At 36.0% G+C, this 26,385-nt stretch overlaps 1 protein-coding gene across 4 annotated transcripts in view; it reads left to right on the plus strand.

Moving 5' to 3' along the window:
• The window catches only part of LOC150081714 (protein strawberry notch homolog 1-like), a 374,252-nt gene that overhangs the window by 123,342 nt on the left and 224,525 nt on the right, over positions 1 to 26,385 (plus strand). For all 4 annotated transcript variants that reach the window (XM_090378820.1, XM_090378821.1, XM_090378819.1 and 1 more), the window contains exons 7-8: positions 6,093 to 6,254; positions 13,215 to 13,350. In XM_090378820.1, coding sequence (XP_090234946.1) covers positions 6,093 to 6,254; positions 13,215 to 13,350 — 298 coding nt within the window. The remainder of the gene's footprint in view (positions 1 to 6,092; positions 6,255 to 13,214; positions 13,351 to 26,385) is intronic.

Consider the following 26,385-nt stretch of genomic DNA (forward strand, 5'->3'; position numbering starts at 1 on the left):
TCACTCGCCTGTTTTCGTCAAGCATTTTCCTCACAGCAGTAACGTTTTCCTGCGTAACTGACATTCGTGGCCTTCCCGCCTCTCAGAATCTTCCAGAGTGAAATTTCCCCTTTGGAATTCTCTATACCACCTGAATATCGTTGTACGATGTGGACAATCATCATCTAGTGCAAGAGTCATTTCTTCTAAGCACTGGTCTATGGTTAAACCACGCACGAAATTATACCGCAAAACTGTCCTTATCTCATTTCGTGACCACGATGCCATCGCAAGCACTTTACACTCTCACTACTAATGAATAACTGAGCCCATCGACTTGGCGCGGCGGCTACTATGCACGTATGAACATGTCTCAACATGCAGCAACAAGCAGCTTCCTGTGATTCATTGTTGCGTCATATTGCAAAACTTTCGTAGTACCCTTTGTATTAATGCCTTTAATCAGCTGTGGCCCAGAAATTGTGATATCTGCTAAAGCATCAGATGGTGTATAGTCAAATGTTCAGAAGACCTGGCCCAATGCTGTGCCAGGTCTTCTGAGCAATCTGAAAGCATGCAGTTTTTCTTCAAAAAACTGCTTGGCAGTTAGTGTTGATAATGCTCTGTTATAGTATACCTAAAAACTGAAGTAACAAAGGTATGAAAAGAAGAGATTGTGATTAATTTCATCTAATTAATCATCTTATCATCTGATTAATTTGTGTGGTAGGAAGAACTGCGTACTTTCCTGTGAAAATAGATGAATATTTGTGGAAATTTACTACTATCTACAAAAGAAGTGCTAAAAGGAAAGTTGAAACGTAATTGTTTAAATAGATTTAAACAATTAAGTTTCAACTGGTGCATGCCACTGACATAAAAAAAAATTGAAAGTGATCTTTGGTTAAATGTGTAATTAGACTGGTAGAACAGTGGCCACCTTTGACAAGTCTGTTTAAAGAAGAGGGTAGAAGTGGTGACAAAAGCAGTATGGTTTCAACTGGTGCATGCCACTGACATAAAAAAAATTGAAAGTGATCTTTGGTTAAATGTGTAATTAGACTGGTAGAACAGTGGCCACCTTTGACAAGTCTGTTTAAAGAAGAGGGTAGAAGTGGTGACAAAAGCAGTATGAATACTTTTTCAGAGTTACCAAATTGAAAAGTATAAAAAGCAATCACTAGCGAGTGGACGGACATGTTTAATCCAAAAGTTCATGATCCAGAGTTTTGGTAGAGGGAAAATTGAACTTATGTAAAAGAACTGGTAAACTTTTTGTAAAAGCAATCCTAAACAGGCCAAGAAAGTCTGTTCATGTTTCTTTCTTCTGGCTTGATTAATGCGATTTGCTTGTTTCTTTTAAATGTTAGATCAGATCCACATACTTATGTCATTACTCCTAGATATGTTGAAAACTGTTACATGCAAATTTATTTTACTAACACTTTTTAAATCTTCCACTTCCATTTTGGAAATTTATTGCCATAGCAGACCAAACCAGATGGATGATTGTGACTTGTCATGCATTTCTACTGCAAAGGTCGTGGGGAGTTTAAAACAAGAGCAGAAGACTGTTCTTTTGCTCCACGAGGAAGTACTTTATGGCTGCATTTGACTCTGTGTCATTCCCATTGAAAAATTGTCCAAATAAATGCTGAGGTAGCACAAATTTCATGACGCTGCCTCCGTAGCCAGGTGGGAAGGAGCAGCAGTGTGTAGCACACACTTCTTGATTAGACCGGGGTTCGAGCCCGTCACCACCAAATACGGAGGATGCGGAAAGGTCAGGAAATGACCACCGCATATCCCGGAGCAATATAGCCTTAGTTGCTAATGCTCCTAAAAATCAAATAACAACAACAACAAATTTCATCGATTTTCATTGCATCATTTTCAGATTTGAAATTTATTGTAGGTAAATTTCTGGTACTTCTTGGTGTTGTTAAAGAGAAAGAATTAGTTGAAGCAGTATATGCTTTGCAGCATCAGTTGTATCAATTTCAGTGTGAGAACCTACCAGGTGCTATTATGAAACAAGAAAGAATTGATGTCCAGTGGTCCTTGGTTGGCAAACTGACAAGTGCATAAGGATGCTTGTCCTTTTAACAGTTCCTTATAACAGTGCTAAGAGCATATTCATCTAGGTTATAAAAACAAAAACTGAGTTGAAATCTCTTTCCCTTCCCCAAATTAATTTCTTCCACTGTCCCATATGCACACATCCATCTTAGAACTGTGGGATCTCCCCCACCCAAGGGTTGCTGTGTTGCTACTATGGGTTTTAATTAAGTTTAAAATACGCCCCTATTACTTTCCCTAACATGCTGGTATAAATAGTCATCTATTTAGTTAAACATTTTGTGCTCCATGGTGGATTCCTCCACTTACCGGTAAGCCACAACTTGAAACTGCCCATTCATTCACAATTGCTTGCCCATTCGATCTTATGTAGAGACTGTCATCATACTCTTTGCAATCTTCTGGTCTGTAGCACATCCTACTCTCATCTTCTCTTGCTTCCAGCTGTCTCTTCGTACAGATTCTGTGTTGTCATGCATAAGTATATTGATTATACTTATATATGCAAAAACATAGTTATCAACGGATTTGACAGGATCATATTGACAATAAGCTCTTCAGGTCAAACCAGAATTGCAGTTTTGAAAATCATGTACAGTAAACCCCCGCTATTCGCGGTATCTGTATTCGGGGTCGCTTATTTAATATAAAATGAAAACCTATAAAAATGTGAATTTTAAAGCGCCGTGAACATTTTCCGCCATAAAAAAAACATGAGCGTGGCTAAAATTATCTTTCCCGGTCAAAACAGCGTTCAGTGGGTGAGGGAGAGGGGTGACAAAATCGCGAGCGTGGGTGTTTCTCGCTAATCCTTGTTCAGTATGTGTTATACGCTTGTCATGGAAGGTTTCATCATTTGCTTTTAATTTATATGCTTATAAATTGAATAAATTTATCAATTTATAAATTGATATGCGTACAAAAGTGATAAATCTACCGTTTTCAGTGTAAAACAGACTTTTTCGAGTGTGTTAACGGAAGAAAGTGACTTTATTGTGGACAAATTCTTTCTAACCCGTACAAAAATATGGCTACGAATAACAAGAGAGATGTGAAAAGATCAAAGAAGGTGATGACATTAGCGAATAAAATTGAGTTATTAGACAAAATTTCTAATGGTGAAAGTGTCTTCTCAGTGGCAAAACATTATAAAATCAATGAGTCAACGGTACGATCAATCAAGAAATCAGAAGAAAAAATCCACCGTAGTGTCCGTGAAAACGCACTAATTGCTTCAAAAATTTGCTCTGTAACTCGTGATGTTAAATTAGAAAAAATGGAAAAAGCTTTAAATCTGTGGATAGAAGACCGAACTCAAAATAAAATTCTGTTAAGTTCACTCATCATTTGTGAAAAGGCAAAACTCCTTTATCAAAACTTTAGCAAAACAGGTGATAGCACTGACGTGATAAGTTTTTTAGTTAGCAAAGGCGCTGGTTTGAAAGATTTGTTTGAAATTTCTAATAAATATTACATTTAATATTTAATTGTTTCATATTTTCATTTCGATGCCATATGCTTGCATTTCACTATGTACATAGTCATATCATGAAGGTACATATAATACATACATAGACAAAATTTTAGACTAGTTTTTCTTATATATTTCATACTTTGGAACGGAACCGCTTTATTACTATGGGAGCCATAACTCAGTATTCGCGTTTTTGGTATTCGCAACATTTTTCAGGAACGTAACCCCCGCGAATAGCGGGGGTTTACTGTACTTTTTCAAACAGAAAAGAGCAAGTAATACTTTTGAGACAAAATTTTTTTTTTGAAGTGCCACTGAAGCAGTAACTACATGTTGGTCAATCTGATGTCAGTGATAGGGAAAATCATGGAGGCAGTGATCAAGAATGCAATACGGCAACAGTTAGGTAGAAATGTAATTCTGATACAAAACATGTTTTTTTTAAAGGAAAAAATCATCTTTAACTAAATTGGTTAGCTATTTTGAAAGAGTTACTTATGAGCTGGATGTAGAAAACAATTTTGACATTGTTTATTAGGATTTTAGCATAGTATTTGACTCAGTCCTGCATGACAGGTTACTGTTTGTGCTGGAATATTTTGGAAACAGGGTAAGATTCTTAAATGGATCGCAAGTCACTACTGGGCAGAGGCAGACTTGTGATTAATCACTTAAGTTGGGCTAATGTCAGAAGTGGAGGATATATTAGGATCACTTTTTTTTCTGATTTTCTTAAATGACATTGATGAAGAGAAACAGAGCATGAAATCAATTTGCAGATAATGATTGGCACAAAGCAGTGTTCCATCAGGTCAACTTTTATATGTCTTCAATTTGCCACTTTTCATCAAAATTTTGCAAAATGCAAGATCTTACACTTGGTGAACAAAAACCCCAAAATAACTCGTAAACTTGGGCGGGGTGAATTACACGAAGAAAGGGATTTGAGTATACATAGGGTTCTCGCACTGTAGACAGGTGGCAAGGTTGGCTTGGGTCTCTTATTGATGATGCTGAATAACAATCATTAAGGCTATTGTAAGCCCTGCAATGTTATATCAGGTAGTCCATTAGATGGGTAACCCATTTGCTGAAATTTGCAAGCGTGCATATATGAGGAAAGACAAAATATGAGCTAAAGAGTTATAAACTAGTCAACGTAGAGGAGGGTGTGATGAGATCTGTGACTCCAAGAGGGGTCAGCAACCTGCAGCTCTTTAACTTTTAGCCCATAAGAATCAAAGTTTGAAATGGAGTTACAGGACTTAAAAATCAAGGACATGTGGAGTGCAAGACTAAAAATGTCTTAAAACTGAAATTGAGGATTTGAAGAGGCAAAAAGCTGCCCTTGCAATTCTACATAAATGGATGATGATAGATGAGTCATGAATGGATAATGATAGAAAGCAAAACCAAATTGTGTTTGATGCGTGGTGTAGCTTACCGGACACGTATATGAATTTGAAAATATTTGCGTTTGGACTTCTCTCAGTTTTTGGTTTGATGATAAATTTCTGCAGGCAAATATTTTCGAACATGAACTTTAAAAATAAATCAAGAAACCATCCAAACAATGCGAGTCTATCAGCATGTTTAAAGATGAAAATTACGGCATACTCGCCTGATGTTGAGAGACTCGCTCAAGAAATTCAACTGCGAAAGTCATATTAATCAGAAATATTGTTAATAAATAATATTTCAAAAAATATATATTTTTTAATAAAACACATTCCCACTCTATTCCATTTCTTAAAAACTCCCCCCCCAGCTTGAGCTGAAGTGCGGCTCTTCGGATTCTCTCTTTTTTTTTTTTTTTTTTAATTAGATCAAAAATGGCTCTTCACTCAGAAAGGTTGTCGACCCCTGGTATAGTATAATGAATGAAGACAGATTTTCACTGTTATAAATGATTCCAGAACTAGGAGCCATAAAGAAATTATAGTAGGTGTAAAGGTTTAGATTGGATTACAGAAAGTTTTCTTTTAGATACTGAGTTGTTAATTATTGGAATAAGTTGCCCTCTGTGGATAGCTGAAACTGACATCTTGGAAAAATTCAAAGGTCAGCTGGGTAGTTAATCTTACTGGAGGAGGGAAACACATCAATAGTTTTTTATTTATTATTATTTTTTTTTGTTTTATTTTATTTTTTTTAAATAATTTTTATTTATTTTTTTGTCCCTGCTGCTGTAGTCAGATTAGAGCAGCAAGGAAAAAAATCAGTCAGGGGGGGTTTCCTTGCACCAATGTTACTAATACTAGTCAGACACAATTAAATTAATTTGTGCATATTTACTTGAACAGGAGGACCTCCATTGTGCTCTAGCTGTCACACTATTTGTAAACACCTAAAATGTGTGGTATCTTTGCACATTTTCTGCAAGCTACCTATTAATTAAAGATGTGTAAAGATTTATCATTTCTGAGGTGATTAGCTCTGAAACAACAGAATTCATTTATAAACACTAAGATTATTCATTTGAATGCATAAATAATTTCATTGTGAATTTTCTATATGGATTTTCATTAAATAATATTGCTTCTCTTTTCTTATATTTTAGTTCAAGTATGATAAAATATCTTCTAAAGCAAATGGAAGTGTCAAGAAAGGAGTTATATTTGCAACTTATTCTTCCCTAATTGGTGAAAGTCAGTCTGGAGGAAAATATGGGACACGTCTAAAGCAGTTGCTGCACTGGTGTGGTGAAGAATTTGAAGGAGTTGTATCCTCTTACTTTTTGCTAGAAATGATTCTTTTAGGTCTGGTTTCTTTATGGATATGCAAATAACTGAAATGAGAAATTTCCAAATATTTTCACCCTAGCTTAAATTTAATATTATCCCAAATTATAACGCTGGAATAACACACAGTCATACCTCACAAAAAAATTTATGTCAGATACTCCACATTTTAGGCAAGCAGGCTATATTGCTATAAAAACTGGAGATATTTAAATATCTCTGCCATAACTAACCTAAAGCTCAACATTACAGTAAAAATAGCTTAAAATAGACCTTATTAATGTGGAACTTTGGCCTGCCGTGCTCCACAAGGTAATTAATATTGGTTCCATTTTTGAAATGCCAATTCACAATACATCATCTAATTGTATTTAATTAATCTAATTCTATTCAATTCTTGAATCGAACTTCAATTTGTGTGTGTGTGTGTGTGTGTGTAAACACACAGACACCAGTGCACCTGTTGTCTCAATGTAAAGAACCACGGGGTGAGGTCGGAAAATGCCTAGGAGGGCTACAATGTTTTTTACAGTGCAAACAAAGTATGACTAATGTGGAACGGTTATGAAAATATGGCAAATATGTAGAAGGTACAGACCCACACTCCACCAGTGCCGAGCCACTATAGCTGATAGGGGGTAGTAAAATGAAATATACTTTTAGAGAATAGTAAGTTAAGTAAACAATTTTTAAATGATAATGGCTTACTTTATTTATTTATTACTTACTTATTTATTTTTTATAATCTGCAGTGAGTTATGTAACAATTAATATAATATGAGGATGAATGAATTACAACTAATAGCACAGAAAAGATAGGAAAAAAATTTATAATAAGTGATCATAAACCCAACGTACATATTATTTTATCTACACTATAACTATGGTTTATGGAAGCACAAAGTATTTCAATTAGCCAGGCAATTTTGTGCAAATTCACCAAATTTTTTTACTAAATTACTTTATTTTAAATTTGGTAGCCTTCTCTATTTTAAATTTTGTACATCTAAACTGAATGGCAGTGTGTGTATATAGAAAAAGGCAATTTTAGCAAGAGGTCGAATCAGAGGATGGCAAATATGCAAAATCTGAATATAGTAGATGAAAATATGATACATAGTCAGGAAATTCATCAGGGGACTATTCCTGACCATGTATCAGGCACTGCATATCCAAACTTGTCTGTAGTATTAGAAAATGGGGGAAGCAAATATGCAGCCTTTATCGTAGTACTAGTATACAAGGTAGTCCCTGCGCGGTGTAAAAATAATAATATAAATTAAAATAAATACAAATTTACAAAAGTGTAATGTGAAATATAATACAAATGTGAAGTGTGGAAGGGATGAAAGGTAATTAAATTAACATAGTTGAAAATTAAAATTCAAAAATAAAGCAGAGAAATTTGAATAAAAAAGTGTAGATAAGCAAATGGTATAGGGGTGGTAAAATTCTTGGGGAGGGGAAGGGAAGAAAAAGATGGTCAAAAGAAGGCAAAAATATCGATAGGATTGAGGATAGACAGAGCGTTCGTATCACCCTTGTGTTACACTAATAGTTCTACAAATGGAAAAAAAATAGAAAAAGACAGTATAAAGATAAAGAGTGTCTAAAAAGTCATTAAAAATACTGAACTTACTTGGTGTGTAGGGGCCCAACCTTAAAGACAGGGTTCTGGTATAAGCAAGCATTAGTAAAAATAGGTGTTAATACCATATGCTTGTAGAGAGGAAGGGAAATCGAAACTAAAACTAAAAGTCGGAGTTACCTGGAGTCATTAAGTCCAGCGGAGGAGAGATGTACACAGCCAGGATGCAAAAGGGGGGGAACAATGACAAGTCACCGAGTTATACAGATTTAGAGAAACAGAAAAGGATGACCTCTATCGTTGGGGGGGGGAGAAGCGGGAAAGATGGCCTGAAACATGAAATGCCAGACAAAAGGCCGCAGACATACCAATATGTGAAACAGAAAGTAGAACAAGAATAAGTCCGAACTACAGGAGATAAAATTATGGTAAAATTTAGATGATCAGCGAAGAGGGTTTATAGATCACAGCTCCAAACTTCCAAGGTGACAAACTGCTGTAGAAAGAGAAAAGTGCAGTTTGGCACAACTGAGGTTGATTGAAGGTTTAATGAATCCATTGAAGAGTGTGACAAAAAAATCTGGCAGGCGAAAAAACTATTGATGGAAACAGAATTAAAAACCTTGAAGAAGAATTTTCGTATCCATAGATAAAATTAATTCTACCAAATAAAAGGCCTGGTTCAATGATGCAAGGATACCATGCAGACAGTAGATCTGAGACCGGTGTCAGGAAAGCAAAGTACCAAACCTAGCGGTTGTAATCAGGGAAGAAACACACTTAAGTCCAGGAATAAAAAGCCAAATGTATAGGATTCCAAAAAGTAGAAAGGATGTAATGTCTGTATGTACTGTCAGAGAGTAAAGCAACAGTAATCTCATTCTGAGAAAGAACCTTAAAAAACGGAAGTAATGAACAGTGATTACTAACTAAGTAGTGAAAATCCCACCAAATAATATACAACTGTGTTTGTTTGTTTGTTTGTTATTTGGTTTTTAGGAGCATTAGCAACTAAGGCCATATTGCTCCGGGATATGCGGCGGTCATTCCCTGACCTTTCCGCATCCTCCGTATTTGGTGGTGACGGGCTCGAACCCGGGTCTAATCAAGAAGCGTGTGCTACGCACTGCTGCTCCTTCCCACCTGGCTACGGAGGCGCCTATACAACTGTACAATACCGTTAACACGGACAGGTGCCAAGTAAATCAAAATTGAATTTATTTTTAATTGTAGAAGAAACTATACTGAAACAGTATTTGATAAAAAAGGGAGGTATATTATTATTTAAAAGCTTGTTACAAAAAACTTTTATTGCTTTGCTGAAAAGGATATGGTTGCTGCATATGTTGGCTAATCTTGATAGCTTGAATACAAATAGTATTTTTGCGAATTTTATTGGAAATATTAAATTGCCAATTTTTATTTTGTCATAAGATACATGGTTAGGAGTAGTCCCTTGATGAATTTCCTGACTATGTATCATATTTTCATTTACTATATTCAGATTTTGCATATTTGCTATTCCCTGATTTGACTTCTTGCTAAAATTGCCCTCCCATATCTGAATATAGTGTTATTTACTTATTTATTTCTTTGTTGTTGTTTTTTTTTTTTTAATTTATTTGCTTCCTCAGAACCAGTTGATTTTTGTACTAGGTTTTTCAAATTCTTTCACATGTTTAACCACTACTTCACTTCCACTTTCAACTACCCCTTAAACTTCTCTTAGTTCAGGCACTGTGTGTGTACTTTTCATTTCCATTTTCACAGACACTTTCATATCTATTTTACAAACCACACATTATTTATATCCTTTTGCTTCCTTTACTGCTGCACTGTGTGTTTTGGAGCATTAGACATATGATAACTTCTGTTATTTTCCTTTTTCTGCTTATTTTGCTTTTCAACAGTTGTATATTACTACTATTTGTGTATGCATGCGTGTGCGTGCGCGCACACACATACACTCATGGAAAAGCCATATTTCGTGAAACTTGTGTAATTCATACAGCTATTAGGTGAGAAAGTATAAAGGTAATAAAAGCTTCTTGTTGAAACCACTAATAAAATTGAGTCTTCAGTTCAGCAATTCAAATTGCAGTTTTGCAGGTTCATCGCTGACTTGAACAGAGAATGGGTTTTCAAAGGTCGCCGTCGTCATTATCAACTGTCATCATTCTGCTATCCACAGGTCAGACGTATGAAGCCTAGCTACCATGCCCTGTCCATGTACTTCTGTCCATCATTGATTTCACTCCAGTTTCCTCCTCTCTTAATGACATCAATCTTTATCATGTACAGGACCTTCAATCCTATTCTGGAGTTTTTCAACCTGAATTCTCTCCCTGATCACATAATTTCTGATTTTGTTGCACCTTGTCTTTCCAGCTATGCTCCTCACAAATCTCATTTCTGACCCCCTGCATTCTGCTTTCATCTTTTTTCCTCATAGTCCAAATTTCAGAAGCATATGTCACAATTGGTACATAATTGGTCTGGTATATAGCATTCTTACACTTCAGTGGTATGTTTCTGTTCCAGAGCAGATCTCTTGTCTGCCTGTAGAAATTACACCTGCTTGTATCCTTCTACTTATCAAAGATATATATACACACACTAAGTTCATTGACCCTCATTTTAAAGTTTTCAGTCATTTCCACAGAACACACACACACACACACACACTTGGAAAGAGAATACTTACTGATTCATCCTTGTGAAGCAAATCTGTGAAGAAAAATGACAGAAGTTAACTCTTTCTGAAATAGTTTAAACTTTTTTCTTTCTTTAGTAAAAACCTGTGCTCCTGAACTTACTCCTGGTCTTTGCCACCTTTTTCATTTTCTTATTCCAAAGGTGTTTTTCCTTCTACTTGTAAATTTGCTCATATCCAGCCAGTTCCTAAACTGGGTGACAAATCACTCCCATCCAATTATCGTCCCATTGCAATTACTTCTACTCCTTCTAAAGTAATGGAGAAATCAATTAACCGCCAACTCTTAAAACTATCTAGAAACTTTCTGTATGATTAGCGATCGCCAGTATGGATTCCATCAGTGTTGATCCACTGGTGATATTCTGGCTTATGTTACCCGTTTATGAAAAAGTTCAGCAAAACACAAGCAGTTGCTTTCGATCGTGTTTGGCATAAAGGTCTTCTAAACAAGCTTCCATCTTATGGCTTGCCAAATGTTTTTTTTTGTAATTGGTTATCCAATTTTCTCTCTGACTGCTTACTGAGGGTGATGGTCGATGGCTCTCTGTCTTCTAACTTCTCCACTAATGCTGATGTCCCCCATGGTTCAGAGGAAAAGAGTTTCCTTCCACTCTTTTCCTCTTGTATATTAATGACCTTCTATGATTGACCGGAAATGCTATCCATAGTTTTGCTGATGATAGCACATTGCATTCTTCTTTCCAGTTTGAGAAACCTCGCCCTGCTCAATCAGCTTCAATTTCTCGAATATCCGCCACCAATTCCTTAAATGTCAATCTCCAGTAATTCTCCAGTGGGGCAAAGACAACTTAGTTGATTTCAATCCTTCTAAAACTCAGTCATGTCTTATATCTCACAAAAAGGATTCTTCTGCTCCTGTGGTTATCTTTGGTGACACTCTGATTTCTAGGCAAGATGATATATCTCTTTTGGGGATTACCCTGACTTCTAATCTCTCTTGGCACAAGCACATTACAAATATTGCTTCTTCTGCATCTAAAAGACTTGGTTTTCGCTCTCGGCATTACTTTTCTTCCAAACAGCTGTTCGTTCTGTATTTAAGTGACTTAAATACAGAAAATCACTTAAATTTCTGTAAAACTTAAATCCAAAAGAATAAAAAAGATTTTACTGCTTTCACCCTCCTTTTTAGTAAGCATTTTTTTTTTTTTTTTTTTTTTTTTTGTTTGCATGCACTTTATTTAGGTTAATTTATTTAGTTAGTTTTTTTATTATTTATTATATTATTTTTTAAAATTATTATTTATTATATTATTTTTTTAAATTTATTATTTATTTATGTTTTTTTTTTAATATTTTACTTCCCTAACTGCACATAAGCATAGAAACACAGTTTATTGATACATGATCAGGTGTAGTCCTCCGATGAAATGCCCACATTATGCCTCAATCTTTTATAGCATGCATCATATATTTTAACTTTTATTTTTCTTTCCCTTATATTTAGATTTTTATTATATCAAATTATTTTCCCACATTCTATTCGATGCTTGCCATTTCTTTGCAATTAATTAAAAGAAATTTAAGAAATTTAAGGCTGAATTAATAATTGCTTATTAATTCAACCTTAAATTTCTTGTGATTTGATGTATCATTTAGGTTTTTTCACATTCTTTCTCTATCCACCTTTAATACTTCTTTCTTTCTATCCTTTTCCTATTAGTCAGCAGGTGCTAGCACTCAACACAAATACTTACACCTACATACATACATGCACTCGCCTGCCTTGGCTTTGTCTTTTCAGATGCTACAATGACATATAGGGGAAACCCTGGAAACTGCAATTAAAACAAACACACCTTGACACCTATGTTTGCCTACTAGTTTTGGCACCTTGTGTTCTTTATGCTTCCATCTCTTAACCCTTTTTTTTTTACTTTTTTTTCCTCACTTTATTACTTCAACCTTAAATATATATATATATTTTATTTAAAAAAAAAAAATATATATATATATATTTATATATATATATATATATATATATTTCTTTTAATTTTTCCCCCCTTTCTGCTAGCCAGGAAGGTTTAATTACAAGTTCACATAAATAAAATTCCACTGTTACCAGTCACTTTAGCCACATTTTTAGAGCTTTATTTATTTTATTCTGTATTCGATTTTCATCCCCAACAAAACCCCATGGGAGCTTACTAAAAGTTTTTTTTTTTTTTTTAGCATTAAATTTGGATTTGTTGCAGATTAATTGAAGGAATATTTTTAAATGCTATTTTTATGTCAGATGGTTCATGATTAGCTAGTTCATTATAGCATTCTATACATTTGATGCACTCTAATGGAAGCTTCATTCTGTATTCTTTTAACTTAAAGTATTAAAAAAGAGGAAAATTTTTAAAATGGTGAATGCATTAATGTGGATATGTGCTACAAATTTAACTATATTTTGTATATGGTTTCAAACAGCCAGATACAGATTAAATACCATTCTCTTAATGTAAATAAAACACCCAGTTTTTTCCCTTGAATTAATGCAGTCTTCATTTGGGAAGAATAAATTTTAACATAAGCTCCTCTGTTCTTGGTGTATGTTATTTATCTTTTGTTTTAATTGCTTATATATGGCATATGAATGTGAAGTTATTGACTTAATCAATTACTTAGATTGTTTTTGATGAATGCCATAAAGCTAAGAATCTATGCCCAGTAGGCTCAAGCAAGCCAACTAAAACTGGTCTGAAAGTTTTAGAGCTGCAGAATAGACTTCCAAGAGCCCGTGTTGTATATGCAAGTGCCACAGGTTAGGAGATTTTTACTTGCTTTATATAATTAGCTGAAAATTAACATTTGTTGTGAAGTTTATCCCAGTATATTTAGTAGGAATTGCAAATTACAGGATGGGTGGGCATATATTAGTCACCACATTACAAAATGTCATGAAAAGTACAGCTCAAAATTTCATGGAACTTCAGTGACTACTAGATGGCAGAGCTGATAAAGGTCGCTCCCAAAATTGTGTTGTTGTGAAACACTTTTGTGAGCAACAAAAGTAGGTGTGTGCATGTTTGTGCGTGCTATAGGAGCTTAAAGAAAAGAAAGCACTCAGACTGTTTCGAGTTGGGGGTGAAATTGAATATTGTTTTGATATCTTTTGAGCTGCAAATGGAGCCTACATAGAAACCTGTTAATGTCTGCATGAAAGCTTTTTGGGTTCTTTCAAATAAAATAAATTTGCCCACCTAGTATTATGAAGCCAGCAATCTGTATTTTCCTGTAGTTTCTAGCACTCATAGTGTGTAGTTTTTAAAACTTAGAACATTCTCTTCAGCCCATAAGCTTTAAAAATAGAAATATTGATTTTGGAATGTTGACTGAATGTATAATTGTAGACTATCACTGGATTAACTGATTGTTAGTTCAAAACAGTAAATATAACCAATGAATAAATCAGACCAAAATTCCAACTATGAAAACAACTTAAAGCTCCTTAAAAACGAGTTTGGATTCACTTTAAAACAGTTTTGGAATTGCCCTTAAAACAAGTTCAGCTGTTGTGTTTTAATCTCTCTCTCTCTCTCTCTCTCTCTCTCTCTCTCTCTCTCTCTCTCTCTCTCTCTCTCTCACCTAAACAAGTGTATTTCTGCAGTGAAAGACTAAGAACAAGCAATAAGAAAGAAAACACTATATTTTTCAACTTAGATCAAGGACGAGACATTTCTTTCTACATAGTTAAGTATATCTTTACTTGATCTCCGTAGCAAACAAGTATTCCAAATGTTAATCTTTCCATTAGGTAAGTATCACTATTAACTTTCTTCATCATTTTAATGGTTAATTTCTTTCTCCTTTCTCATTAACCTTGTTTCACAAAAAAAAAAATTGTTATTAAAACTCATGTTTGCTTGCTTATTTATTTATTTTTTTTTGTCACTTCACATTATCCAAGGAAAATCTATCCATGTAATCTGTATTAACTTTTGGTTTTGTTCTGTTGTTCACCTAAACAGCTGTATGATCAGTTCATAATGGTACAAGAGTTTGGCATTAATCTTGCTTTATTCTGCCTTTGATTATTAAGCTTTGCTCCACGTATGTAACTCTTACCAAGTACCACATGTCCTAAGTTCAAAAGCATTAACATTACTTTTACATCAAATTATAACTTTATAACTGCTTATGGAATTCACAGAGTTAAATTATAATTAAACTTTTAATTGTTAAATATATAGACAGTCTCTCTACATTAGTAATCTCTCTCTCTAACATATACAGAGTCCAGTCACAATATTATGACCATCCCCCAATGCAGACATCACACACCTATCAAATTATACAGCAGATCATGTCAAGTTCACACACTGCAAGCAAATAAGGCTTGATGTTCAGCCTCTGTCATGGGCAAAGCACATGACCTATCAGACCTGGAAAAAGGCATGATCATTAGCTATCAGGCCAGTGGTGCCAGCATTTCCGAAACAGCGGACTTTGTGAAATGCTCAAATGCTGCAGTGGTGAAAGTGTATCAAGACTGGACGAATGAGACAGTTTTGATGATCCAATGTGCCAATTGTTAAGCCTCATGTGCCATTGATCTCATAGGTGAATGTAGACTTAAACTGTTGATCAGGACCGATCGGCGCACTACTGTTGCTCAAGTGGCCGTCCAAATGAACGTGGGGCCACCAGAAAGATCTCCAACCCGATAGTGCATCGGGCTCCAAAGCAGACACTTGGTGACAGCACCCATGCTGTATTAGGCATGAAACCTAATACAGCATGGGTGCTGTATTAGGCATGGTGTATTAGGCACAGACAGACACCCTGACATGATTGTTGGTAGAAGGCTGGCTTTATGGTCTGGGGAATGTTTTCATGGCATGGCTTGGGTCCGCTGATACCTCTGGAGGGCACAATGAATGCAAATGGTTACCTATCGATCGTTGCAGATCAGGTACACACATACATGTTGACCATGTTCCCTGGGGACGATGGTATTTATCAGCAAGAAAATGCACCATGCCATGTCTCCAGAATTGTCTGAGTGGTTTGAGGAGCATGATGAAGACTTTAAGCTACTCCCTTGGCCACTGAATGCCCCGCATCTTAATCCAATTGAAAATCTATGGGACCACCTTGATCGACACATCAGACAGATGGATCCTCCACTAAGGAACCTACAGGAACTCCAGGGTGCACTGCAGTCTGCATGGTCACAGATACCCGTATCAACCTTCCGCCGACTTATTGAGTCCCTCCCATGGTGGCTGGCTGTGGTGCATGCTGCAAAAGACACATATTCTGGATACTAGGTGGTCATAATAATGTGACTGGACCCTGTAAAAATCTTTTCCCCACCATTAGTAACACATACCTCATGTCATAAGAACAAGCATGAGAAGTCACACTTATCGAACAAGTTAGTGCATAGCATCATTTTAGTTCATAGTAAATCACCAAAGTAAGTTTTTGAAATGGTAACGTTTTTTGTTACCTCTCATATTGTGAATGCCTTCACAATGAGTTGCCATGATATTGCACTGCCTCAAATAAGCACTGCTTATTTGAGGTAGTGCAATATCATGCAATGTTACTTATTCCCTGTAGATACCACCACTCAGATGTGTTTTTAAGGTTGTTGACTTCTCGTTGGTGGGTGGGTACCTTGGTGATACAATAAGTGACAATTCAGTTATGAAGTATAACTCCATAATATGAGAGATGCCAGATGGTGTGTGACAGTAAAGACTAAAAAGGATTTTTGGACATTTACCTCAGACTACAGAAAATTTACTAATTAAACAAATTGGTCTTCCCTACTCGCGAAGCATTGCTTATTCAAGGTAGTGCAATATCAGGGCAACTCATTGTGAAATTGTGAAGGCATTCACAATATGAGATGTAATAGAAACAATGCCATTTCACCTACTTCAGTGATTTACTACGAACTAAAATGATGCTTTGCACTAACTTGTCCGATTAGTAAATTTTCCATAGTCTGAGGCTGTCAGCCCTCAAACACTTTTCAGTCTTTACTGTTGTACACCATCTGACATATTGTGGGGTTATACTTCATAACTGATTATGAAGTATAACCTGGTGATACTTATTGTATCACCAGGGTACCTACTTGCCCACCTCACCATTCTGCCTCAATTGCATATGATCCAACTTTCCTAAAAACCAAAACAATAACTGAAAAATATAAAATAAATTTCGGAATGAAGTCAGCCCTCTCTTATAATAAACCACTAACTATGTATGAATTAGAAGAATCCTTAAAAAATTCAGCCAATAGTGCACCTCCTCCAGACGGCATATACTACCTAATGTTAAAGAATCTAAATGAGAGAACTCATTAAACTCTCCTAAAACTTTTCAACCGAATATTTGTTCCAAATTATTTTCCCATTTCCTGGAGACATTCTGTTGTTTACCCATTCCAAAACCAGAAAAAGACAAATCAGACCCGCATAATTATAGACCACTCTTACTTACTACCTGTCTGGGTAAGACTCTGGAAAAAATGGTACACAGTCCCTCACCTGGAAATCCAAACAATCAGGTTGGATTTCGTAAAAACAGATCTACCCTAGATCTTATGATAAAGGCTGAGGCAAATGTGCGATTCATAAAGAACGAACATTTGGTCATGGTGAGCTTAGATATAGAGAAAGCCTTTGAAACTACGTGGCATCATGGCATCCTTCATGACTTACATGCCCTAGGACTAAGGGGACATTTACCATCATTAATTCTGAGCTTTCTCGAATATCGAACCTTTCAGGTTCGTTATCAAAGTGCACTCTCGAAAATCTGCATACAGGAGGAAGGAGTCCCACAAGGGTCAGTCCTCAGTGCCACACTGTTCGCAGTTAGAATACACACTCTAACAACAACCATCCCGATTTCAGTAGAAACTTATCTCTATGCTGACGATCTCACTATATCTAGTCACTCGCAAAATATGTTCTCCATTAAAAGGAAACTCCAACTGTCAATAAACAAAACACAGTCATGGATGTTACAAAATGGCTACCGACTATCTCCTCAGAAAACGTTTGCTATACACTTCTGCAAGAAACGAAAACTGCACCCTAATCCTGAATTGCGCCTGGGAAATCGTGCTATTCCAGTCAATGACAATATTAAATTCCTAGGTTTAATATTGGACAAGAAATTAAACTTTCTGAAACACATACAGCATGTATGAACTATTTGTTTGAAAAAAAAAATGAATATCCTTAGAATTCTTTCTGCAGTATCATGGGGAGCTGACTGATACGCCCTTCTTCACTTATATAAAACCATAATCCGATCCAGACTAGACTATGGTGCACCCGTATATGACTCAGCTAGAAAGTCAGCATTACAGTCCCTAAATACCATTCAACACAATGCACTTAGAATAGTTCTAGGTGCCTTCCGAACATCTCCAGTGCATAGTCTGTATATTGACGCACGTGAACCTCCATTATCCTTAAGGAGACAGATGCTGCTGCTTACGTACACTGCCAAACTTCGGAGTATGCCCTCACATCCTATCTGTCCCCACCTCTTTAACCCATCTTTCATAAATTTCTACAGGAATAAACCAAATGAAAATAAACCTGCTGGAATCAGATTGAAGTATGTTGCTCAGTATTGGAATGTCCTACTCAACAATATCCACCAAGATACCAGAGAAATAGAGCCTCCGTGGTCCACTTTGATGACTTTTTTCGGCAATGGGCAAAACAGGCGCTGAACAATGAAAATATACAGCAGCTACATTTAGCTCATGCATCAGCAAACAAACACTGTCTGCATATATATACTGATGGATCCAAATCTGATAGAGATGTAGGTGCTGCACTAGTTCTTCCCACTTGTGCAATCTCTGAAAAACTTTTCCCAAGTTTCAGTATTTACACCGCTGAACTTCATGCAATAAAAATGGCTATCAAACACGTCAACAACAGGTCTAATGAAGAGATAATAATCTATACCGATTCCTTGAGTGCAGTAACTTCTTTACAACATAAATGTCCGAACTCTCACCCTATCCTGAAATAAATCAGAGCAGAGTTAATTAATCTCACAGAGCATAACACAGACGTAAGATTCTGCTGGAATCCAGGGAAATGAAAAAGCAGATCAAGCAGCAAAAAATCCAGTCAACCCCTTGTTTTCACTTGCCTCGATTCCTTATATGGACTGCAAACTCATCATAAAACAGTCATGCATTGACTAATGGACATCAGTATGGCAGCAACAGACCCATAATAAACTTTTCCAAATAAAGAAAAAGCCACAATACTGGAAATCTAGTTCACGACTAAACAGACTAGAAGAGGTTGTCCTTGCAAGGACACGCATTGGGCATTCCCATCTGACCCACCTCCATTTGTTGACAGGTGATGAACCTCCTCACTGTCGTCATTGTTCCACCCTACTTACAGTGAAACACATTCTCCTCGAGTGTCCCTACAATCATGCTGCTTGATTAACAAATTTTAAATCGGTTTTAACCCAAAACAATTCATTAGAGATGAACCATATTCTCAGTGATGATGCAAATTTATCCAATTTATTTAATTTTTTAAAACAAATTCGTTTATATGAACTTATCTGACATATGAATGGGAAAAAAAATCATTTGCAGAATTATTGTGACAGGCACAATTTGGCCTTAGTTGCCCTTGTGCCAATAAACTTCCATTTAAACCAACCAACCAACCTGCCCACCGATGAGAGACCTACAAGCTTATAAACACGTCTGGGTGGTAGTATCTGTTGAGAGTAAGTAACATTAGTCTTCCCTACTGGTGAAGCTTTGCTTATTTGAGGTAATGCAATATCAGGGTAACTCATTGTGAAGGCATTCACAATGAGATGTAACAATAATGCTGCAATTTCACCTACTTTCAGTGATTTACTATGAACTAAAATGATGCTGTGCACTAACTTGTTCAAATAATAAATTTTCCGTAGTCTGAGGCTTTCACCTCTAAAACCCTTTTAAATCATATTTATTCTTGCTTCATTAGCCATGCTTAATAAAGAATAAGGTTTAACCCTGTTTCACACAGTGCAGTGTGTACATATTACAGGTTATACTAAACGAGATAAAAACTGCGAGTTAATCAAGTAGTCTTATTTTATGACAAAATTCATAGTGCTCCCTGTTTTAATAACACTCCAAGTGCACTCAATTCTAATCTCAACGATGACCATTTCCACTTGCAGTCTGCCAAACCCCATGTACTTTTTCTGACAGAATCTCAGTTATCGGTTGATTCAACTACTGCTCATCTCAGATGCCCAAATTATTCGCTGTATGATTCCTTTCGCCTCAAAGGTGGTACTTGTGCATATGTCCGTTCTGATATTCCCTGTCAGAGACTTGGCAATTTGGAATCTCCTCTCTTTGATCTTCTCTGGCTTAAAATCTCTCTACCTCATTGTGTCAAATTCATCTGTTGTCTCTACGGTTCTCCCAACTCCACTAATCACTTGGAGCTCTTTGACTTCCTCTCTTTGCAACTTGACTTTCTCCAGTCCAACTTTCCTAACAGTGAGGTAATTTTCCTTGGTAATTTTAATGTTCACAACTCCAGCTGGCTTCCGTTTTCTAGTCACACCGACCCAGCAGGTTGAGATGCTGAGGCTTTTGCAATTTCTAATGACCTAGCACAGATTGTTCATTTACCTACAAAAATACCGGACACTCCTAATCATACAGCCAATACGCTTGATCTTTTTCTCACAAACAACCCTTCTAAGTACATGGTCGAAGTGAGAGGTCCTTTAGGCACTTCAGATCACAACTTGGTGATTGTCTCTTCTCCAACAGAACCTTTATCTCATGGATATGCCCAACCTCGTGTTGTTTGGCATTACAAGAATGCAAAATGGGATGACCTGCGAGACTTCTTTTCTTCTTTTCCATGGTCGTATTACTGTTTCAAAACTTCTGATGTCAACGTTTGCTCAGATCGTGTCAGTGAAATTATTCTTACAGGAATGGAATCCTTTATCCCACACTCCGCTTTAAAATCTCGTCCTTTATCTAAACCTTGGTTTTCCAATAAATGTGCTAAGGCTGTTCAAGAGAAGAACGTTGCATATCGTAATTGGCTTGTTTCTAATTCTTCAGTTTCATTTTCTGCCTACACCAAAGCTCGCAACAATTGTAAGGCAGTTATTAATCAGTCCAAACTAGAGTTTGAACAGGCTAAGAGTACAAAACTTGCTTTTTTCCCTAATGGTAGCCGAGCATTCTGGTCTCTTGCCAAAGCTATTGGCCGCAACATTTGCCCATCTCTGCTCCCACCTCTGTCCAAACCAGATGGTTCTGTTGTCACTTCAGCCAAGGATAAAGCTGACCTGCTAGCATCCCATTTTTCTTCCAGCTCATGTATTAATGATCTTGGTAAAACACCTCCCACCATTCCCAACCTCCTCCATTCAATGCCTCCTGTGGTCTTCCGTCAAAAGGATATCAGAAGGATTTCGATGAATCTTGATGCTAAGAAAGCTCCAGGTCCTGATGGTATTTCTCCACTTGTTCTCAAAACCTGTGCTCCTGAACTTACTCCTATTCTTTGCCGCCTTTTTTTTCACTTTCTTATTCCAAAGGTGTTTTTCCTTCTGCTTGGAAATTTGCTCATATCCAGCCAGTTCCTAAAAAGGGTGACAAATCCCTCCCATCCAATTATCGTCCCATTGCAATTACTTGTACTCTTTCTAAAGAAATGGGGAAATCAATTAACCGCCAACTCTTAAACTACCTAGAAACCTTCCGTCTGATCAACGATCGCCAGTATGGATTCCGTCAATGTCGATCCACTGGTGATATTCTGGCTTATGTTACCCATTTATGGACTAATTCGATGGAAAGGTTCGGTGAAACGCAAGTAGTTGCTCTTGACATCTCAAAAGCTTTTGATCGTGTTTGGCATAAAGGTCTCCTAAACAAGCTTCCATCTTATGGTTTGCCGCTGTTTTTAGTAATTGGTTATCCAGTTTTCTCTCTTATCGCTCACTGAGGGCGATGGTAGATGGCTCTCTGTCTTCTAACTTCTCCACTAATGCCGGTGTCCCCCAAGGCTCAGTTCTTTCCCCCACTCTTTTCCTCTTGTATATTAATGACCTTCTTCCATTGACTGGAAATCATATCCATAGTTTTGCCGATGATAGCACAACGCATTCCACTTTCCATTTTGAGAAACCTTGTCCTGCTCAATCAGCTTCAACTTCTCGAAAATCTACTACCAATTCCTTAAATGCCGATCTTCGGGTAATTCTCCAGTGGGGCAAAGACAGCTTAGTTGATTTCAACCCTTCTAAAACTCAGTCTTGTCTTATATCTCGCAAAAAGGATTCTTCTGCTCCTATGCTTATCTTTAGTGACACTCCGATTTCTAGGCAAAATGATATATCTCTTTTGGGGATTACCCTGACTTCTAATCTCTCTTGGCACAAGCACATTACAAATATTACTTCCTCTGCATCTAAAAAACTTGGTTTTCTGTTTCGCTCTTGGCGTTACTTTTCTTCCAAACAGCTGCTCACTCTGTATAAATTGCAAATCTGCTCTGCCATGGAATATTGTTACCACATCTGGGGTGGTGCCCCCAAAACCTATCTCAGGCTTCTTGATTCCATTCAGAAGAGGGCAGTTAGGTTAATTAATGATTCATCTCTAACAGAGTCTCTCCACTCGCTTTCTCATAGACGTACTGTTTCTGCTGCATGCCTCTTCTACAGATACTTCCATGGGCACTGTTCTACTGAATTGGCTTCTATAATTCCCGCTTTCTCTTTCAGTAATTCCTGCTTTCTCTTTCAAAACAGTCTGAACGTGCCGTCACCAGCCAACATCCATTTACTGTCCAACTTCAAACCCACAGAACCAACTTTTCATCTTCCTCATTTATTCATTCAACTGCCATTTTCTGGAACAACCTTCCTTCATACGTATTTCCTGAAATTTCAATCTACAGAAGTTCAAGTCCAATGTCAACAAATATCTTCTTTCGTCTTCTCAACCTCCAACCCAAGCACGGTACTAAGTACTATAGGTTCTAATACCTCTCATGTTTGGGGTTCACATAAAAAAAAAAAAAAAAAAAAAAAAATCAGGTATGGTGCCCCCAAAACCTCTCTCAGGCTTCTTGATTCCATTCAGAAGAGGCTGTTAGGTTAATTAATGATTCATCTTTAACAAAGTCTCTCCACTCGCTTTCTCATAGACGTTCTGTTTCTGCTGCATGCCTCTTCTACAGATACTTCTGTGGGCACTGTTCTTCTGAATTGGCTTCTATAATTCCTACTCTCTCTCTTTCAAAACAGTCTGAACACGTGCCGCCACCAGCCAACATCCATTTACTGTCCAACTTCAAACTCACAGAACCAACTTTTCATCTTCCTCGTTTATTCATTCAACCGCTGTTTTCTGGAACAACCTTGCTTCATATGTATTTCCTGAAAATTACAATCTACAGAAGTTCAAGTCCAATGTCAACAAATATCTTCTTTCGTCTTCTCAACCTCCAACCCAAGCACGGTACTAAGTACTATAGGTTCTAATACCTCTCATGTTTGGGGTTTACATAAAAAAAAAATAAATAAAAACTCCTCTTTTAGGTGTAAACAATTAAAATAATTAACAAAGAAAATATAACTTACCATAAAAAAAAATTGGATAATTTGAGGGTGGATGAAACTACACACAGGAATACAAGCTAAATTTATGATATATATTAATTAGCTAATTAATTTAGTCATAATCAGTTACTTTGTCTATACAGACGTATTAATATTATTCTAATTAATTTGAAAATATATCAGTATTCCTTCTATAACCAATTTTTTTTTTTTTTTTTTATTATTATTTAACCCCCTCCCTCCCTTTCAACCAAAAGTTGAAAGGGAGGGAGGGGCTCTTTTATTATAATAATAGTTTTTTTGTTTTATTCTGTACTTTGCAGAATAGCAATAGTACGGAAAATGAATATACTGTTAACTTATTTCTTATTGTACATTATATGCTGACAGTATTTAGACATGACTGCTTTTACTGTTAGTCTGCCTTTTCATTTCCAACTTGTTTTCTGATTTCTTGAAAATACACAGCACGAAGAAATCAGTATACCAGCAGAACTTGGGATCTGTTGTAAGCTTATTGTATAGTGTGTATTCTATAGGTCTCTAGTTTTTAGGCTTATAATAAAAAAAAATAAATAAAAAAAGTAATAACACAAAACCAGCCAATTCAAATATATTATGGAGGGCTACCGTCCTGACACAGACATGTTTGACAAAAATGGTTCTGTGGAAATTAATTCTCATAAATAACAAATGAATGACAAAAAAAAATTGTAAAATTACAGTTATTAGAAGGAAATCAAAAAAAGGAAAGCCACTCTGGGCCAGACAAAATTGAATGGAAAATTATTATTAAAATTCCATAAAGTAAAACCTCATATTCTTAAAACATTGCACAACAAATATTTAAATTAGGGTGCCTTTCGTAAATTATGAAAAATTGCCATCCTTAATTTATGAACCAAAAAAATCCTGAAAAGTCTTGCTACCATTCATGTTATAACCCTGTAGCATTAATATCCATAATGGGGAGAAGTTTATGAACATTTGATTGCAGCTGTTAATCTACCAATATGGAACATTTAAAGATGGTCATGTACATATTTAAATATACAGTTTGGCTTCAGTAAAGATCATAGCACTATAGAAGATATTAAAAAAAATAAAAGTAATGGAAATCATAAAAAAATAAAAGAAAATTACTAGCACTTCTTACAGACCTCTAAGCATCTTTTAACTCAGTCTGGTGATGAAAGAGTCAGGGCTGAAGACAACTGAAGGTGTGCTGCCTTTCTGAGTTTACAATAAAATTTAATGTTTGCATGTTGCTGAATCATCGTTTTTAGAACACTCAATTGAAAAAAAGAAGTGTTCACTGACAGTGGCTTTCTGCTAGACTTACGTAACAAGTGAAAACATGATCTGTTCAAGTGCAAAAGATGTAAACTCTGCTCACAATCTTTTAGTTATCAGTGTCATCGCCTCTCGGCCTTTTGGTTAAGATCAAAGTGTAGTTATCGGTTTCATTCAGAAATTATATATTTTTTTCAAACCTTGTATGCTACTGGGTTTGGTTCAGAGCAATTATGATGATCATAATACAGAAACACTTAGGGAAGGTTAGCTGGTGTATGTTTGCTTTCAAAATCACCAGAGCTTGTCATACTGTCTCTATTCCAGCTCTGTATGTTTTGGCTGTTAAATTGCCTCTGGACTTAACACTTCTTTCAAGTCTAGATTACCATTCTAAGAAAAAGATCTGTCATCATTTTAGAAATACAGTAGGTCCTCATTATAACCTCGGTTTGCATTACACTGATTCACTATAACACTGTTCTTATATTATAACCCATATCTCACTATAATGCTGTCACAAATCACTATAACTCTCTTTTACTGGTATACAGATTGATTTTTGGCATGTTTAACAAAACTATTTCATCTGATATAGTCGATAGCATGATATGAATAGTAAAGCATTATTAAAAGTTTCCCACGCCCACTTGAGAAATTTTCTCCCACACTAATTTAATTGCAGTACAGTGACTTATTACATTACTTCCGAAATTAACATTTAAAAAAATGATCAAGTATATTGCTTGTAATATTTGCGTTATATGCATTTATCTGGAGTCTAGTCATCACTCAGTACAGTGTTAGGCATTGTCCATAATGGATAGTTTGCTCTAACATTGTATCATAATTAATGCCAGGCTTTAAAGTGGCGAAGGATCAGTTGACTTTATTGTTGGGTGGTTACACTTCAGGGAATTTTAAATTAAAACCCCTTTTAGTTTACTAGGAAGTGGTACAACCCAAAATTGATCAAAGAGACAGAAACTCAACAGCCCAGCCTATTGGATTAATAAATTCATGATTTTAGTTGGCATTTTAAGCTTAATTTTGATAAGCAATGTTTTGATGTGCATACGTATAATGATGTATAATTTGACATATATACATATAATTATATATGTATGTAATGCAGAATATTTTATATGTACAAATTTTTGAATATTAAATATTTTGACCAACATTTGAGTCTTTTCACTACCATTTATTATTTATTAGGAAATATCCTATGGGATAGGCCGCAACTCACAAATACATATGTTACCTTATGGGAATACAGTGCCCACTTAGTGCTTTTTCCGAAACTAATTATCAGCGTTAAGTGGGGATCACCTGCACATACATATAATGGGATAACAAGAATGAAGAGCGTCCAACAGAAAATTTCATACTGAATTTTGCCCTCATTTCATAATGCAGTGAGCCCTTGGTTTTTCTTTCAGCCTCTATCCTACGTTTTCCTCAGAATTTATGGATCGCTCAATCCAAACTCCTTGACCTGTGAATCTGAGGTGAACCCCCATACCTATATGAAGAATGGGAAAATTACTTTAATTTATTATGTGAATGCCATATTTATTCTGGCCTCAGAAGCATCCTAACTGAACAAATTGATAGAGTTTTCCACAGTCAAGAACATAACCCAATCAGACAAAAGACACTTGGGAATTTTACCTACTACTCAAAGCTGTATTTGAGTAGTAGGTAAAATTCTCCCCCCTCCACCAAGTTTAATTATGTCTTCTGTTTAATTAAAATTGATTTTTTTTTGTCTAAATTTATATATGGGAAATATTTAACCATTCAGAAAACTGGATATTTTAGTGTGCTTGGACGATAAGTTTTCTCATAGTTTACTGCTGTCAAGTAATCTGATCTACATTTTTAATGGAAA

Source organism: Mastigoproctus giganteus, chromosome 8 (genome assembly GCF_048544385.1).
Source record: "Mastigoproctus giganteus isolate SK-2022 chromosome 8, ASM4854438v1, whole genome shotgun sequence".
In the NCBI taxonomy this organism is placed as follows: domain Eukaryota; kingdom Metazoa; phylum Arthropoda; class Arachnida; order Uropygi; family Thelyphonidae; genus Mastigoproctus; species Mastigoproctus giganteus.